The sequence below is a fragment of the Babylonia areolata genome, chromosome 11, assembly GCF_041734735.1.
Source record: "Babylonia areolata isolate BAREFJ2019XMU chromosome 11, ASM4173473v1, whole genome shotgun sequence".
In the NCBI taxonomy this organism is placed as follows: domain Eukaryota; kingdom Metazoa; phylum Mollusca; class Gastropoda; order Neogastropoda; family Buccinidae; genus Babylonia; species Babylonia areolata.
This window is the reverse complement of record NC_134886.1, coordinates 21,123,040-21,140,114: the sequence shown is the minus strand read 5'-3', so window position 1 is coordinate 21,140,114 and position 17,075 is coordinate 21,123,040. Positions and strand designations below refer to the sequence as shown.

General features: G+C 42.8%; 1 protein-coding gene across 1 annotated transcript; it reads left to right on the top strand.

The window, feature by feature from the left end:
- The first annotated feature begins 611 nt into the window (after positions 1 to 611).
- On the top strand, positions 612 to 11,968 carry LOC143287171 (ribitol-5-phosphate transferase FKTN-like). The gene is made up of 5 exons (XM_076595115.1): positions 612 to 808; positions 7,525 to 7,784; positions 9,957 to 10,090; positions 11,242 to 11,360; positions 11,755 to 11,968. The coding sequence occupies exons 1-5, from the start codon at positions 612 to 614 to the stop codon at positions 11,966 to 11,968; spliced, it is 924 nt and encodes a 307-aa protein (XP_076451230.1).
- Positions 11,969 to 17,075: the final 5,107 nt, after the last annotated feature.

The window sequence follows — 17,075 nt, the reverse complement described above, 5'->3', positions numbered from 1 at the left end:
TTTTTCATGATTGCTTTACTCAGGGATTTCTCTTTGTCGTATGGTCTGTCAGTGTTTATAGCTTTATCTGTTTTTTTGTTTAGTTTTAGTTTTTTTGTTTGTTTGTTTTTCCAAAGCCTGCCTGACTCTCAGGGTAGATTGTCACCTCTCCTTTATATTTATCCCATCCAACCTCTCTCTCTCTCTCTCTCTCTCTCTCTCTGTCTCTGTCTCTCTCCTTTCCCTCTTGATCTCTCTTCGTCCTCTTTCCTTTTTCTCCAATGTTTGTGTGCATGTGTGTGTTTGAGTGTGTGTGCATGTGTGTGTTTGAGTGTGTGTGGATGTGTGTGTGTGTGTTTGTTTGTCTGTGTGTGTGTGTGTGTGTGAATTAACTCTTAGAAAGGTTATGTAAGATCTGATTCACAAAGTACAAGATGTGTATAAGGTCCGATTCACTGACTACAATGTGTATATGGGATCTGAGTCATTTCATGGACTCTGTTGAACAGGAGGAGCTTTCCCAAGTGTTTAGCGACAAAACAAAACTTTTTCTTTACGAAATTCAAAGCGCGGATCCCCGCAATGTTCTCGCAAGCTCCTTCGTCCATAACCCGAACCTTAACATTATCCCTATGCACTTCCTGTGGTGGACACCTGTCCATGATTTCGGCGAACTTCGGATCCACTTGGTGGTCTTCCGCAGCAGGGCAGGCTATCTATGGTATGACAACATGTTTCCCTCCCTTGAACCTAACGCTGCTGACCGGATGAAGCTTCCGTTTTGGATGCCCAGAGATTCCATTGGTCAGAAAGCTGCGTTGATTGACAGGTGAGCGAGCGGTGGGAGTGTGGTATCAGTTTCAGTATCAGTAGCTCAAGGAGGCGTCACTGCGTTCGGTCAGATCCATATGCGCTACACCACATCTGCCAAGAAGATGCCTGACCAGCAGCGTAACCCAACGCACTTTGTCAGGCCTTGAAAAAAAAGGATAATTTATATATATATATATATATATATATATATTATGATAATAATAATGAAAATATTGTTAATATTTTTAATAATAATAATAATTATAAATAAAATAAAATAAATAAATAATAGATAAATACATAAAAAATACTACTAATAATAATAGTATTTAAAAGGTGCAAAATCTTGATTAAGTCAAGTGTAGGCGCGCGCACACACACACACACACACACACACACACACACACACACACACACACACACACAAAACAAAACAAAAAACAACCCGAGATACCGGTTTTGTTTTGAACCATTCCAAGAAAGCACGCATATTATAAGGATGTTCGAGAGAAGACTCCGTATCTTTCTGAGTATCACTTTCATACAACTTAATTAAAGCGTTATTCATCAGCTTGAGTCATGACACTCTCTCTTTTTTTCTTTTTTTTCTTTTTTTTTGCTTTAAAAAAAAAATAATATACACTCTTGCTAGCTATCTGTGTCATGTAGTTCTTCTTCCACTGTGAACAATGAGTGCTGACTATCCAACATGACCTTTTATTTTTCAACCAAATTACTGAGATAATGAAAGTGCCTGTCGTGTCTTGGTGATCGATTCGTGTCTATTATTTTAGAGTGGGTGGCGTGGGCGTGGGGGGGATTTGAAACAAACACGACGTGTGTGTGTGTGTGTGTGTGTGTGTGTGATGAAGGAATACTGTTCTGAAGTGTTTCTTGTAGGCCATACCATTTACTGGTCAGCAGTTTCATATTTTTTTAGATAGATAGATATTTTTTCACGCGAGAGTCACAGCGCCAAGTGCTTGCTATGAACCACAATTCTCTGACTAGCTTTAACAATCGTATAGGGGCCAGTATGTATGAGCTTATATCATAAATTGACATAAGTTTGCAGTTCCCAACAGCGAAGTGAAAGCTGTGTCATCAGCGGTTTCTCCATTGCAATGGGAAATCATCTACAGCTTAGTCTTTTGTGAAGGACTATGACTCAAACTAGGAGGCAAAATTGTACTGCCTAGCCTTGGGAGCTAGTAGACCTTTGGGAACCATCCCCAACATCGACTGTCCTAAAACCCTCTTGGCCGAGAGAGTGGGGGATGTAACTTGGGCAAGACACTCTCCACTATAATCAAATTCTAGCCCAGATAGTCAGGACAGCAGTTACCTCCTCAGCTGTTCTGAAGGTCATAGTCGAACACGACTGACTATCATCCAGTTGGTAAATGACTATGTAGGTGGGTCACATGTTGTGCTGGTGATTTGTTGAGGACTTTGGGGGAGACACTAACAAGCACAAGAAAGATAAGAGTGGATAAAAAGTTAAAGAAGGGTTGAATGAAGAAAGCTAGAAAGGAAAGAAGGGGGTAAAAAGAAAGAAATGAACCCACTGTTGATGCAGACAACTGTGACAACTTATCGACAGAGGTGGGAATCGCTGTTCACCATCTTCTTCATCTTCTTCTTCTTCTTCTTGCTGCTGTTGTTACAGTCGTCATAATTGGCTGTTGTCGTCAGCCTAAACCCTTCTGAAAACAACTCTATCTTACTTCCACCCTTACCTCGCTCCCAGACACCACAATAACAGAACACTTAGCTAATTTTCACTCGTCAATTTACATGCACCCACTGAAAAGTACTACTGAAATAACCACAATCGGAAATATAAGCACAAAAAAAGCAAGTTTCAAGTTTCAAGTTTTAATTATCCTTTCACTCCTACTGGAGTATGGAGGATTACTGCAAAATAATCTTTTCATGCCCAGAACAAACGTTTCCAAATACACAACAATGTCACATAAAAGTTGAGAAAACACAAATGTCTTTTAACTCCAAAAGTATAGCTAGGCAACATTTACAAGTGTAATCATCTTACTTACAGCTAAAATGACTTTTTTGCCTCCTTTGAGCATATTACAAAAATTAAAAACCGATTTTGGAGACAAGCAAGCACTGGACTCAGACTGTTGGCGTCCTGTCGTAGTGATTCTGACATGCACACGTGTGGTTCGTCCGTCGGGATCGACGAGGACCATCTAGTCATCCTGGGGGTGGGTAGGTTGGGCTCTGTGGGTGCGCAGATGACTGGTCAGGCTAATCCGCGCCCGGAAGGTTCTGACGCAGTGTGGACAGGGGATGGTGGCGGCTGTCGGGGACTTGCTGGCACTGCTTTTCCTGGCCTGTCTGTGTTGCTCTGCTGCAGCGATGCTGTTGGCCTTACAGGATTTGGCGCCTTTGTGGACAGCTGAACGCCACTTTGGTCTGTTCATTGCATTCAGCTCCCATGTGTCGTGGCTGATGTTGAAGGCCTTCAGAGAAGCTTTCAGTGTCTTTGAAGCGCTTCTTTTGTCCTCCATGGGAGCGCTTGCCATGTTGGAGTTCGCCGTACAGCAGTTTCTTGGGGAGCCGGTGGTCTGGCATGCGAACTACATGGCCTGCCCAGCGCAGCTGGGCCTGCATCAAGATGGTGTAGATGCTGGGCAAGTTTGCACGAGTGGGCACCTCTGTGTCAGGGATCTTCTCTTGCCACTTTATGCCGAGAAGTTTTCTGAGGCTGGTGGTGTGGAAGTGGTTCAGTTTTTTGGCGTGGCGTTTGTAGACCGTCCATGATTCACATCCATAGAGTGTGGTGAGAACTATGGCCTTGTATACTTTGAGCTTCGTCTCCAGGGTGATGCCTCTCCTGTTCCAAACGGTCTTATGGAGTCTACCGAAGGCAGCGCTGGCTTTGGCGAGTCTGGCATTCACCTCGTCATCGATGAGAACTGTGCGAGAGAGTGTACTGCCCAGGTATGTGAACTTGTCCACCGCGTTCAGTCATCCGTTGATGAAGATGTTTGGTTCAACGTAAGGCTTTCCTGGAGCTGGCTGGTGCATCACCTCAATCTTCTTTGTGCTGATTGTGAGACCAAAGTTGTCACAGGCAGCAGAGAACTTGTCGACGCTGTGTTGCATGTCATCTTCGGAGGCAGCGTTGAGAGCGCAGTCATCAGCAAACAGGAAGTCGTTGATGGTGTCTGTCCTCACCTTGGTTTTTGCTTGAAGCCTCCTGAGGTTGAAGAGTGAGCCATCTGTGCGGTACCTGATGCCAATGCCTACGTCAGCGTCTCTGAAGGCATCAGTCAGCATGGCTGAAAACATGAGACTGAACAGGGTGGGGGCAAGAACACACCCTTGCTTGACTCCGTTGGAGACAGGGAATGGTTCTGAAGTCTCTCCGTTGTCTTGGACTCAGGCCAGCATCCCATCGTGTAGTTGCCGTATGATGGTGATGAACTTTCTGGGACGTCCGTACTTCGCCATGATTCTCCAAAGGCCATCTCTGCTAACAGTATCGAAGGCCTTGGTCAGATCGACATAGGTGGAGTAGAGGTCGGCGTTCTGTTCCTGACACTTCTCCTGGAGCTGCCTGGCAGCAAACACCATGTCGATAGTCCCGCGTTCTTTCCGGAAGCCACACTGGCTCTCTGGTAGGAGACCTTGCTCAAGGTGCGCTATGAGACGGTTGAGTAGCACTCTGGCCAGAGTCTTGCCTGCGACGGACAGCAGGGATATTCCACGATGGTTGTCACAGGCCTGACGATTTCCTTTGCGCTTGTACAGGTATATGATGGAAGCGTCGTTGAAGTCCGGTGGAACTGCCTCATGCTGCCAGATGAGCTGGAACAGCTGATGAAGGTTCTCAGTCAGCGCCATACCACCTTCTTTGTAGACCAGCTGGAATGGAGTCTGAGCCAGGGGCTTTGCCATTGGATAGCAGACGGATAGCTTTCTGGGTCTCCTCCAAAGCTGGAATGGCATCCAACGACTCACTGACTGGCACCTGGGGGAGTCGGTCGATGGCTTCATCATTGATGGTGGAAGGGCGGTTCAGTACACTGTCAAAGTGTTCAGCCCATCTCTCAAGGATCCCGTCCTTGTCAGTGATTAGGATAGAACCATCAGCACTGAGGAGTGGAGCAGATCCGGAGGTGGTGGGACCGTAGACTTCTTTCAGGCCGTTATAGAAGTTCTTTATGTCGTTCCTGTCTGCAAAGCCCTGGATCTCATCAGCTTTGTTGCTCAACCAGGAATCCTGCATCTGCCGCAGCTTCAGCTGGATGGTGCTGCGTGCACTCTTCAGTATGTCTTTCTTTGACTGTGACTTGGGATCTTCAATGTGGGCTCTGTAGGCTTGGCGTTTGTCTTCCAGCAGCTGCTTGATCTCATTGCAGTTCTCATCAAACCAGTCTGTGTGCTTCCTGGCAGAAGGCCCCAGGCACTCCATGGCAGTGTTGTACACCGTCTCATGCAGTGCGCCCCATGCTGCCTCCACATTCTGGTTGTCCAGCACGGTGGACTCAAGGCGTTCCTCCAGGGTGTCAGCAAAGCTCTGCTTGATGCTGCCTATCTCCAGCTTGTGGACATTCAGGCGTTTGGGTGCTTTCATGTCCTGAGGCCGTCTCTTGGGCTGGATGCGGAGGTTGAGTTTGGAGATGATAAGGCGATGGTCTGTCCAGCACTCGGCGCCGCACATGGCCCTCGTGACTCGTACGTCCTGCCTGTCCTTCTTCCTGACGATGACAAAGTCGATGAGATGCCAATGCCCAGAGCGAGGATGCATCCATGACGTCCTATTACGGGTAGGGAGGCAGAAGACGGTATTTGTGATAAGAAGGTCGTGCTCGGCACATGTCTGGAGAAGTTGGCCATTGCTGTTACAGTTACCAACCCCATGCTTCCCAATCACGCCTTCCCAGGAGGTGCTGTCGCAGCCAACTCTCGCGTTAAACATCACCAAGAATGCTGAGCTTGTCTGCGTTGGGAACAGTGGTGATGACAGCGTTCAGGTCCTCGTAGAACTTGTCCTTGATCTGATCCGGGTTGGTCATGGTGGGCGCGTAGGCGCTGACAATGGTGGTAAACTTCTTCCCGTTGCATAAAGGGAGTTTCATCGTCATCAGGCGATCGTTCACTCCTTTCGGGGGGCCAACCAGCTTGCCAACGAGGGTTGTCTTCACTGCAAAGCCAACTCCAGCCTTACGTCTCTCTTCAGGTCCACGACCACTCCAAAAGAAGGTGTAGCCTGCGCCTCGCTCACAGAGTTCGCCTTCTTCTGCCAGTCTGGTCTCACTTAAGGCACACGTACACCCAAGGCAAAACTCTTGATCACTACTTCATAATGCAAAAGCTGGTCAAATACCAATGCAGAAGATGGTCATGCAAGCTAGTCAAACGCAATACAGAAGGTAGTCACAGAAGACAGTCAAACAATACAGAAGCTCGTCAAACAATCCATAAGCTAGTCAAACACAATGCAGAAGCTAGTCACAGAATCTAGTCAGAAACAGTGCAGAAGCTAGTCACATAATCTAGTCAAACACAATGCTGAAGCCAGTCACAGAATCAAGTCAGAAACAGTGCTGAAGCTAGACACAGAATCTTGTCACTGTGCTGAAGCTAGTCACAGAATCCATTCAAACACAATGCAGAAGCTAGTCGGATAAGCTAGTCAAACACAGTGCAGAAGCTAGTCACTTAATCTAGTCAGAAACATTGCAGAAGCTAGTAGCAGAATCTAGTCAAAAACAATGCAAAAACTAGTCACAAAATCTAGTCAGAAACAGTGCAGAGGCTAGTCACAGAATCTAGTCAGACAGAATACAGAAGCTAGTCATACAATCTAGTCAGAAACAGTGCAGAAGCTAGTCAAAGACCAGCGCAGAAGCTAGTCACAGAATCTAGTCAAACACAGTGCAGAAGCTAGTCACAGAATCTAGTCAGAAACAATGCAGAAGCCAACCACAGAAGCACGACGAAAATGGCGCACCTCAGCTAGCTGATAAGATATCTATATGTATATCTATCTGTATATCTATCTATCCCTTAGTTTCGTACACCATGGGGGCACCACACACTTGACAACCAGCCTCCTCCATCCTTCGCTGTTGTCTGTCCTGACTGTCTCACTCAAGATCAGACCTGTCCACTCTTTGATGCTGCCCTTCCATCACTTCCTCTGCCTGCCCCTTCTCCTTGCTCCCTGCACTGTTCCCTGCAGGAAGGTCATGGCCAGTCCTGATGATCGCGAGACGTGGCCACACCACTTCAATTTCCTTTTCTTTACAGTGGTCAATAGATCATCATGTGGCCTGTTACCTTGCTTGACTTTTGTACACACTTCATCTTTTGTGATGTGGTCCCTGTATGTGATAATTTTATGTCCGGATACAGGCGAAAAAGGTTTTGTGCAAACACATACACGTGCGCGTGCGTTCACACTACACGCATTCGCACACACCACACGCATTCGAACACACCAACGCAGCAACTAAAAACAATTCTAAGGCCACGCCCGTCGATTTGCTTGACAGGACGCTGTTGGCATTCCAGTAACGCTAACAGCAAAGGAGATGGTTACTGCAACAGAACACTTGAAAACAATTAAGAGACTCGTTAGATGAACAAGTAAATGAAAACGAAATAAACCGAACAAAGAAAAAAAAAGAGTGTCAAACCAAGTCAAGTCAGTTTCCTTTCCAACTGACACGTCCAACAACGTCGTATCTGATGCAGGTTTGCAACCCGAGAAGACACTATTGGAGGCATGAACGTGTCAGTGCCAGCCAACATGACCGACTTTCGCTTCCGTCTGCAGCACGGGTTAGTGGCGGAGTGCAACCACGTGACGGCCAAGCGACTGGTCACACGCTACAGGGCCAGTCAAGTATTCAATCCCACAGTTCGTAAGCGAGTTCTGCAAATTCTGAACATCACAGCCAGGACTCTGGATCGTCTGGGTCTGCCCTTCTGGCTCAGTGCTGGCACATTGTTAGGTGAGATCAACCAGGTACCACTGTTCTTGTTCTTCTCTCGGTCTTTCTCTCTCTGTCCTTGTCTGTCCGCCTGTCTGTCTGTGCGTCCCCCTCTCTCTCTCTCTCTCTCTCTCTCTCTCTCTCTCTCTCTCTCTCTCTCTCTCTCTTTCTCCCTATCTCCCTTTCTCTTCACAGTGTTCCAAGCAAATACATTTACAAAATACTCATCACGGACATAATTATTTACAGTTTACTACGATAACGGACACATTCACAGTGTATCATAACAGACACATTCACAATTCACCCATAACAAGACACATTCAAAGTGTATCATAACAGACACATTCACAATTCACCCATAACAGACGCATTCACAGTGTACCATAACAGACACATTCACAATTCACCCATAACAAGACACATTCACAGTGTACCATAACAGACACATTCACAATTCACCCATAACAGACACATTCACAGTGTACCATAACAGACACATTCACAATTCACCCATAGGAAGACACATTCACAGTGTACCATAACAGACACATTCACAGTGTACCATAACACACATTCAAAGTGTACCATAACAGACACATTCACAATTCACCCATAACAAGACACATTCACAGTGTACCATAACAGACTCATTCACAATTCACCCATAGGAGACGCATTCACAGTGTACCATAACAGACTCATTCACAATTCACCCATAGGAAGACACATTCACAGTGTACCATAACAGACACATTCACAGTGTACCATAACAGACACATTCACAGTGTACCATAACAGACACATTCAAAGTGTACCATAACAGACACATTCACAATTCACCCATAACAAGAAACATTCACAGTGTACCATAACAGACACATTCACAGTGTACCATAACAGACTCATTCACAATTCACCAATAGCAGATACATTCACAGTGTACCATAACGGACACATTCACAATTCACCAATAGCAGATACATTCACAGTGTATCATAACGGACACATACACAATTCACCCATAGCAGATACATTCACAGTGTACCATAACGGACACATTCACAATTCACCCATAACAGACACATTCACAGTGTACCATAGCAGACACATTCAGAGTATATCATAACAGACACATTCACAGTGTACGATAACGGACACATTCACAGTGTATCATAACAGACACATTCACAGTATACCATAACGGACACATTCACAATGCAGCCATAGCAAACACAGTCACAGTGTATCATAACAGACACATTCACAGTATACCATAACGGACACATTCACATTCCAGCCACAGCAGACACATTCACAGTGTATCATAACAGACACAGTCACAGTGTATCATAACAGACACATTCACCGTGTATCATAGCAGACGCATTCACAGTGTATCATAACGGACACATACACAGTTCACCCATAGCAGATACATTCACAGTGTACCATAACGGACACATTCACAATTCACCCATAACAGACACCTTCACGGTGTACCATAGCAGACACATTCAGAGTGTATCATAACAGACACATTCACAATTCACCCAAAGCAGACACATTCACAGTGTACGATAACGGACATATTCACAGTGTATCATAACAGACACATTCACAGTATACCATAACGGACACATTCACAATGCAGTCATAGCAAACACAGTCACAGTGTATCATAACAGACACATTCACAGTGTACCATAACAGACACATTCACAGTGTATCATAGCAGACGCATTCACAGTGTATCATAACTGACACATTCACAGTTCACCAATTACACACATATTCACAGTGTATCATAACAGACACATTCACTATGCAGCCATAACAGAAACATTCACAGTGTACCATAACGGACACATTCACAGTGTACCATAACGGACACATTCACAATTCACCGATAGCACACGCAGTCACAGTGTATCCATAACGGACACATTCACAATTGATCCATAGCAGACGCATTCACATTGTATCCATAACGGACACATTCACAATTCACCCATAACACACATATTCACAGTGTATCATAACAGACACATTCACAATGCAGCCATAACAGAAACATTCACAGTGTACCATAACGGACACATTCACAGTGTATCCATAACGGGTACGCTTGCAGTGTAACTGCAAGACTTCCACTCACGGTGTGTGTACATCGCATGTCATCACATTGCGCAGGGTGGTATCGCCAGTGTGATGTCGTTCCATACACCAATGACGTTGATATAGAGATGAGGATACAGGATTACACGCCAAAAATGACGGGGGCGTTGGTGGCGTCTGGTCTGAAACGGTTGAAACAAATTGGAAAAGTAAGTGAATGTCCTCTCACGCTGTTCACCACTTTGTCGACTTGGCTGAGAGGTCTGTTCGGGAGATCACTTCACGATTATTGACGAATATTGCGTGTTAGTGAAGACTACAAACTTGTGGTCTATTGACTTTAAAATTCCTTTTGCGTTGTCTGTTTGTGTGTGTGTTTGTTCTTTGCATGTGTGTTTGTCTTCCTCTTTATGTCTCTCTGTGTATGTGTGTCTGTCTGCCTATCCGTCTCTTTTTTCAATCTCTCTCTCCCTCTGTGTCTCTGTCTCTGTCTCTCTCTGTCTGTCTGTCTGTCTGTCTGTGTGTCTCTCTCTGTCTCTCAGCACACACATTCACACACACAGACAGAGATATTCACACACACACACACACACACACACACAGGTTATAACTCACACATCTTACAGTTGGCTTAGTTGGTTTTTGACTCACTTGTGTAAACAAAGTGAGTCTATGTTTTAACCCGGTGTTCGGTTGTCTGTGTGAGTGTGTGTGTGTGTGTGTGTGTGTGTGTCCGTGGTAAACTTTAACATTAACATTTTCTCTGCGAATACTTTGTCAGTTGCCACCAAATTAGACATAAAAATAGGAAAAATTCAGTTCTTTCCAGTCATCTTGTTTAAAACAATATTGCACCTCTGGGATGGGCACAAAAAAATTTAAAAATGAAGCCTAATTATATGCAAACTGCATTTACTGTTATATTTATATTTTTTGTATTCTCTAAACTTGGCACTTTGATCTGATATTCTGACACAACAAGAGCAGTCATTATTATCATTTTTTGTTCAGACAGGTACTTCTTTTGCTAAGCATGGAAGTTTTATTTATTTTGCAAACGTTTTGGTGCAGATAGTAAAGAAGGGAAATTACTCTGTAATTAATGCCAGGGTACTTAATTTGCTTTAAACTGATCTTTCTCATCTTAAACATTACATTTTGAAATTATACTCAATACATAAAAAGCTTGGATTTTTTTTTTAAAGTGTATCATAAGTGAGTCTTGAAGGCCTTGCCTCTCTTGTTATCCTTTGTTATATCTATAGACTTTCATTTACGGGTTTCATGACTCTGACTCTGATTCTGATTCCTGTAACTTGTTTCCCGAACCAGTCTCTCATGCCGTCTTTTTCACACACAGGTAGAAGATGGTTTCCAACTTCGCTTTGGCTTTGGTGGTATATTCATCGACATATTCTTTTGCTACGAGGAACAGGACCATGTATGGTGGAACATGTTTTCCGACTCGCAGAAATATAGGTGAGAAACGGTCAGTTTTGGCTGTTTTCTTTCATCTTGTTGTTGTTGGTATTGTGCTAACGACACCACTTCTCATTACAATGCAAACTTAAGCCACACACACACACACACACACACACATACACACACACCCATTGCACGACAGTGGACTGGTCTCTTCTCTTATATCTCGTACAATTACAAGACTGAATGCTTTGAAGTCAAAGCTCTGTAAAATATGTTGATAGCGTCCTTGGAACACAAACGGCACGAAACCATATTATATTTCAGTGACATGAGATAATCAGTTATCAGTTTTTTCTTCTTTATCCTTTCTATGTATATTCTCTTTGTACACACACACACACACACACACACACACAATTTCTCGTCTCACGAGGGTTTGTCTTTTCAGATACGTTTTCCCCAAATACTCCCTGAGGTGGACGGAGTTTGGAGGTCTGAGGGTGAGAGTCCCCTATCCAGTAGAGATGTACCTCACGGCATTGTATGGCCAGGAGTGGTCAAAACCTGTCAGGATGTGGAACTGGCTCATGGGACCTCGCAATAAAGTCCCGGCTGGCTTCTGGTCCAAGGAGGACTTGCCAACAGTAGACATTGAATTCTAAATAAATGATATGGATACTTATATAGCGCCTATACTCGGTCGGAGACCAAGCTCCAAACGCTTTATAAACACGGGGTCATTTGCACAACAGGCTGCCTACCTGGGTAGAGCCGACGGGCGGCTGCCATTGGGCGCTTATCATTCGTTTCCTGCGTCATTCAATCAGGTTTAAGTCACGCACACATACACTGATACAGACTCAGACATGGGAGACTTTGCGTGTATGACCGTTGTGTTTATTTACCCCGCCATGTTGGCAGCCATACTCCGTTGTTGTTGTTTGTTTGTTTGTTTGTTTTTGGGGGGGTGCTTTCTGGGTATGTTTTTGTTTCCATAACCCACAGAACGTTGATATGGATTACAGGATCTTTAACGCACGTATTTGATCTTCTGCGTGCGTATACACACGAAGAGGGTTTAAGCACTTGCAGGTCTGGATGTTCTGTTGACCTGGGGGATCAGAAAAATCTCCACCCTTCACCCATCAGGCGCCGTTACCGAGATTCGAACCCGGGACCCTTAGGTTAAAAAGTCCAATGCTTTAACCCCTCTAGGGCAGTCGGTGGTAGCTGGGAAGAAAAGAAAATCGGCGACAGATCACATTGAAAGAAAGAAAGAAGAAAAGAAAGAAAAAGAAAAATAAGCCTATCCACAACACCCTGTCAGCCCACGATTTCTTGCAGTCCCACGATGTCTTTCACTTTACAAGAAAGCGTTGGATTGCGAGAAGGTGTGGTCTTTCCCCTCCCATGTTTTCTCTCAATTGTGAGAAAGTGTCGGGGGCGCCCCCCCCACAATTAAAAATAAAATTCTCGGAGAGAAAGGGGGGCGGGGGGGGCCTCACGATTTTTTTCTTCTTTTTTTTTTCTTTCTTTCTTTCTTTCTTTTAAAGTGAGAGAAAGTGTGGGATTGCGAGAAAGTGTTTTTCTAATTTTTCTCTCCTTTGCGAGAAAGCGTGGGGAAGTCCCCCTTATTCTCATTTTTAGAAAATATTTCTTTTATCATCGGAGTTGGTTTCTTTTATTTTTCCCATGCAAATCTTGGAGAAACAGGACAGAAATGGTGGGATTGAAAAGAAATCGGGCTAACACCGCCTGAACAATTTTTTCGCCAAATCGTTTGAAATCTGTTGCTCAAGAAAAGTTGCTTAAATGTATAATGGATATGTGTAAAAGCTAGGGTAAGATGTGGGGACAGGAGGACGGGTTATATTCAGTGCACTTCTGGGGTGAAACAAGGTGATGTCTGCAGCCCTATATCGTTTTCGTTTTCTCTTTGTATAATGAACAAACCTCGGAGAAAATCTCCTCCTCGTCCTCTCTGTCTGTCGAGACGGTAATTTTGCTTTTTTTTTTTTTTTTTTTTTTTTTACTCCACTAGGATGAAGTGTAATTATTTTCTTGTTCCTGACTGTTTATTAGACAGTTTGTATTTATGTTTCAGTGACAGGTTATGGCATTTACCTGTCGAATTCCCCTCGAAGACGGATGGAGTGATAGAAATGATTCTGTACCAGGAAAGGGTAGTGTGGTCTGAGCAGAGCGTATAGGTATATCGGGATGAATTAAACAGTTCTCATTTTAAGGATTGTTTAGAGAATGCTTTTTATATGTTATCTGTTGATGTCAATACATGATTTGATTTTTTTTTTTTTTCGCGCGTATTGCATGGAGCAGCTGCCTGTGTGATTCAAACAATTGGAAACGAAAGGAGAAATCCAATGAATGGTTTGATGTACATTGTAAAAGGAAGAAAAGAGTTATTAAGGGTAATATTAGTTGTTTCCAATAATGTAAAAGTAATATTAGTTGTTTCCAACAATGTAAAAGTAATATTAGTTGTTTCCAACAATGTAAAACTAAACGCACAGAACATATAAAAAAGGAGAGCAAGATTTTTTTTTTTCTGAAGAGAAGGAAAACAAATGTTAATTTGAGGAACTAAAATCACAGAAATTAAATGCTTCAGTTATTAAAGATTTAATTTCAGCCACCAATTCGATCTGTAAACAGGAAGGCATTTGTTTATTGCAATATCAGTTTTCAACAATAGTATGACCATTGTTCCAGTGTGTTTAAAGCTAATGACAATACCGACATGGTGGGATACTTACTTGTTGAGGATGTTAGTGATTAGTCAGTGACCTAAATAGCAAGCAAGAACGAATCGATAGCATAAGAATTTTGAAAACGGCTAAAAGTGCAGGCCCAGATGAAATATTAAGTGAAATGTTAAAGCAGGAAAATGCATCCGGTGCTGATTTTCTTGTGCTATTGTTTGGGATATAGTGGTGATGGAATTTTCTAGCAGAATGGGCTAAGTCGATTATCATTCATATTCATAAGAAGGTAGATCTGAATACCCCTGATAACTATCGTGGAGATGTACTCACAAGTGTTATCAATAAGTATAAACTTACATTTTAAACATTAGATTCACAAAATAGTCGGAACGAGAAGAAAAAATATTGAAGCACAGGCTGGATTTCGATCAGGTTACAGCACGATGTAACATGTATTTTTACATTATTTGCCATGATTTCAAACTTATTCGTTAAAACATACAAAACTGCATGAAAGTTACTTTTGTAGACTTTTAGAAGGCTTCGACTCTGTGAATCGAAAAACATGGAATGTGCTACGTAAAAACCGGAGTGGATGGTTAGCTTTTTTCGGCTGTGTACAGTGTGTATGATTCAGCCTTGGCGTGCTTGCGTGACAGTTGTATGTAATCAGATGTATTCGACTGCCCACGTGGCATAAGACAAGGATGTATTTTGAGCCCTATAATGTTTTCTTTTTTTTTCGAGATAACGGTTTAAAAAAAAAAAAAAGGGGGGGGGGGGGGGAGACATGAGACTCGAATGATCCCAGGGGCTGCAGAATTATTTTTCATGCTATTTGCAGACGATGTCGTCCTGTCTAGCACGATCTTCGGACTTATCAAATATTTTACACATTTCACAGCTGAATATATTAAACAAAAAAAAACAGACAGATGGTTCTTAAAAGATAATCTCGAAAATACCTTTGTAATTGTGTTCAGGAAAACCTTTTCCAGACATGAAAGATAGCACAAATGGCACTAAAGAAGTAGAACCAACGCATACTTATAAATATTTTGGCACGCTGTTTACAACTAAGCCGAATTTAACAAACACGGTAGCGGAGATTTGTACGAAGGGGAAGAGAGCAAAATTTTAAGATTTTTACGTAAATTAGGTTCGTTGGATTCGTAAATAGACTGAAAACGTTTTGATGCTCAGATCGAGTCAATGATAGCATACGGTACCGAAATTTGAGGTCTTGTTGATAACAAAGATCAAGAAAAAGTGTAGCGTATATGGATTTGTCCGAACGCAGTAACGCCTTCTTGAGTTACTGATACTGATACTGATTGAACGTCTCTTAAATGTTCCTTTTCGTGCTTAAAATATTGTATCATTTGAGGATGCTGGTAGATACCTACCATGGATACCGATCGTTTGTGAAATGTATAAAATATTTGTTAAAATTGATCAGGCTGCCCGAGGGGAGATAATGTAAAGAGGATAATAAACTGCCAGTAATCGAACATGAGGGAGGGAACCTGGTGTATTAAGTAAATAAGACATTAATCATAAGTGGGTTTGGGATTATGTGGATGTGTCACAGAGTCAGATGCGAAGAAGGGTTTATTTCAGAAATCAGAAATAGACTAATTGCTCCATGTAGGCAAAAATTGGCACTGTAAGATGGAAAATCTCTGAGAAATGTAGTTGATTTTCATGTCTTAGAATTATCTTTCGAGCAAAAATTATTACAGCTATGAACAGCAAATGGCAAAGAATATGTATTTCCAGATTTAGGTCGAGAACACTCGGAATAATATTTTAATATTTAATTTAATATTTTATTTTTATATAGAGCTATATTACAAGCATAAGCAAGCTCTAAGCGCTCTGCAATCCAATACCTAAAGTGAAACAAGAAAGCATATAAAAAGTAGCAGGAACATAAAACAGAATCATTAATATTATAAAAATACAATGCATAAAACTCACAAAGTAATATACTATCAATACAACTGTTACACTCCAACACTCACACTAACACACACGCACAGACACACACCTGATTAAACGGTTGAGATGACAGCAATTTTCACTTAAAATACATATGTAGAAAGGAACATAATTGTTATCTGCATGCCACAGATTTTGTAAAAATTGTAAAATAAAATTTTGGGTAGAAAAGAAAAGGTGAAAGGGGTAAAAATCGGGTCATTCTCCCTTTCGAACCACACCACCACCATCCATCTACCCACCCCCATTCTCTCTACTCTCCCGTCACACACACTCACATTGCCATGGGCCTGGGACAACAGCACTATTTGAGTTATGACAAGTATTTTTTAAAGAGATAAGTTTTAAGATTTGCTTTAAAGGTAGATAGATGAGTTGTTTGTCTGAGAGCAATAGGCAGAGAATTCCAAGTTGTTGGGCCGAAGACGGAAAATGACCTCTTTCCACAGGAGTTAAGGAAGTATCGGGGAACAGTTAGCTGGGAGGAATCAAGAGATCTCAATGTTCTGTTTGGCAAGTACGGGTTAATAAGCTCAGAAAGATATGAGGGTGTGGTATCACAATTCAGGCACTGAAAGCATAGGCAGGCAACTTTATATTCAATTCTGGCTTGAACAGGCAACCAATGAAGTGTCCGCAGGAGAGCAGTAGCACTCTCTCTCCTCGACTTTTTAAGGGCGAGTCGAGCTGCACTATTCATGATTTTCTGGAGCTTGTAGAGTTTATCATTGGGAAGGCCAGCTCAGAGAGAATTACAATAATCTAGGCGGGATAAAATGAAGTCAACAGCAAGTTTGTTGGCGGCATCAACAGACAGGAAGGGGCGGATTTTAGTAATCTTACGAAGCTGAAAGTAAAGAACTTTACACAGGTGGTTCACATGAGTTTCCATCATGAGGGATGAGGGATAAATGCTTATAAAAATGGTTTCAAACTGATCCGCCCTCATTCTTCTTGCCCAGTGTTGTTGGGTATTTTTTTGCGTTTTTTGTTTGTTTTTTTTGGGGGGAAGTGGTGCGGAGGGGGGTGGGGGGGGGGGGGGGTC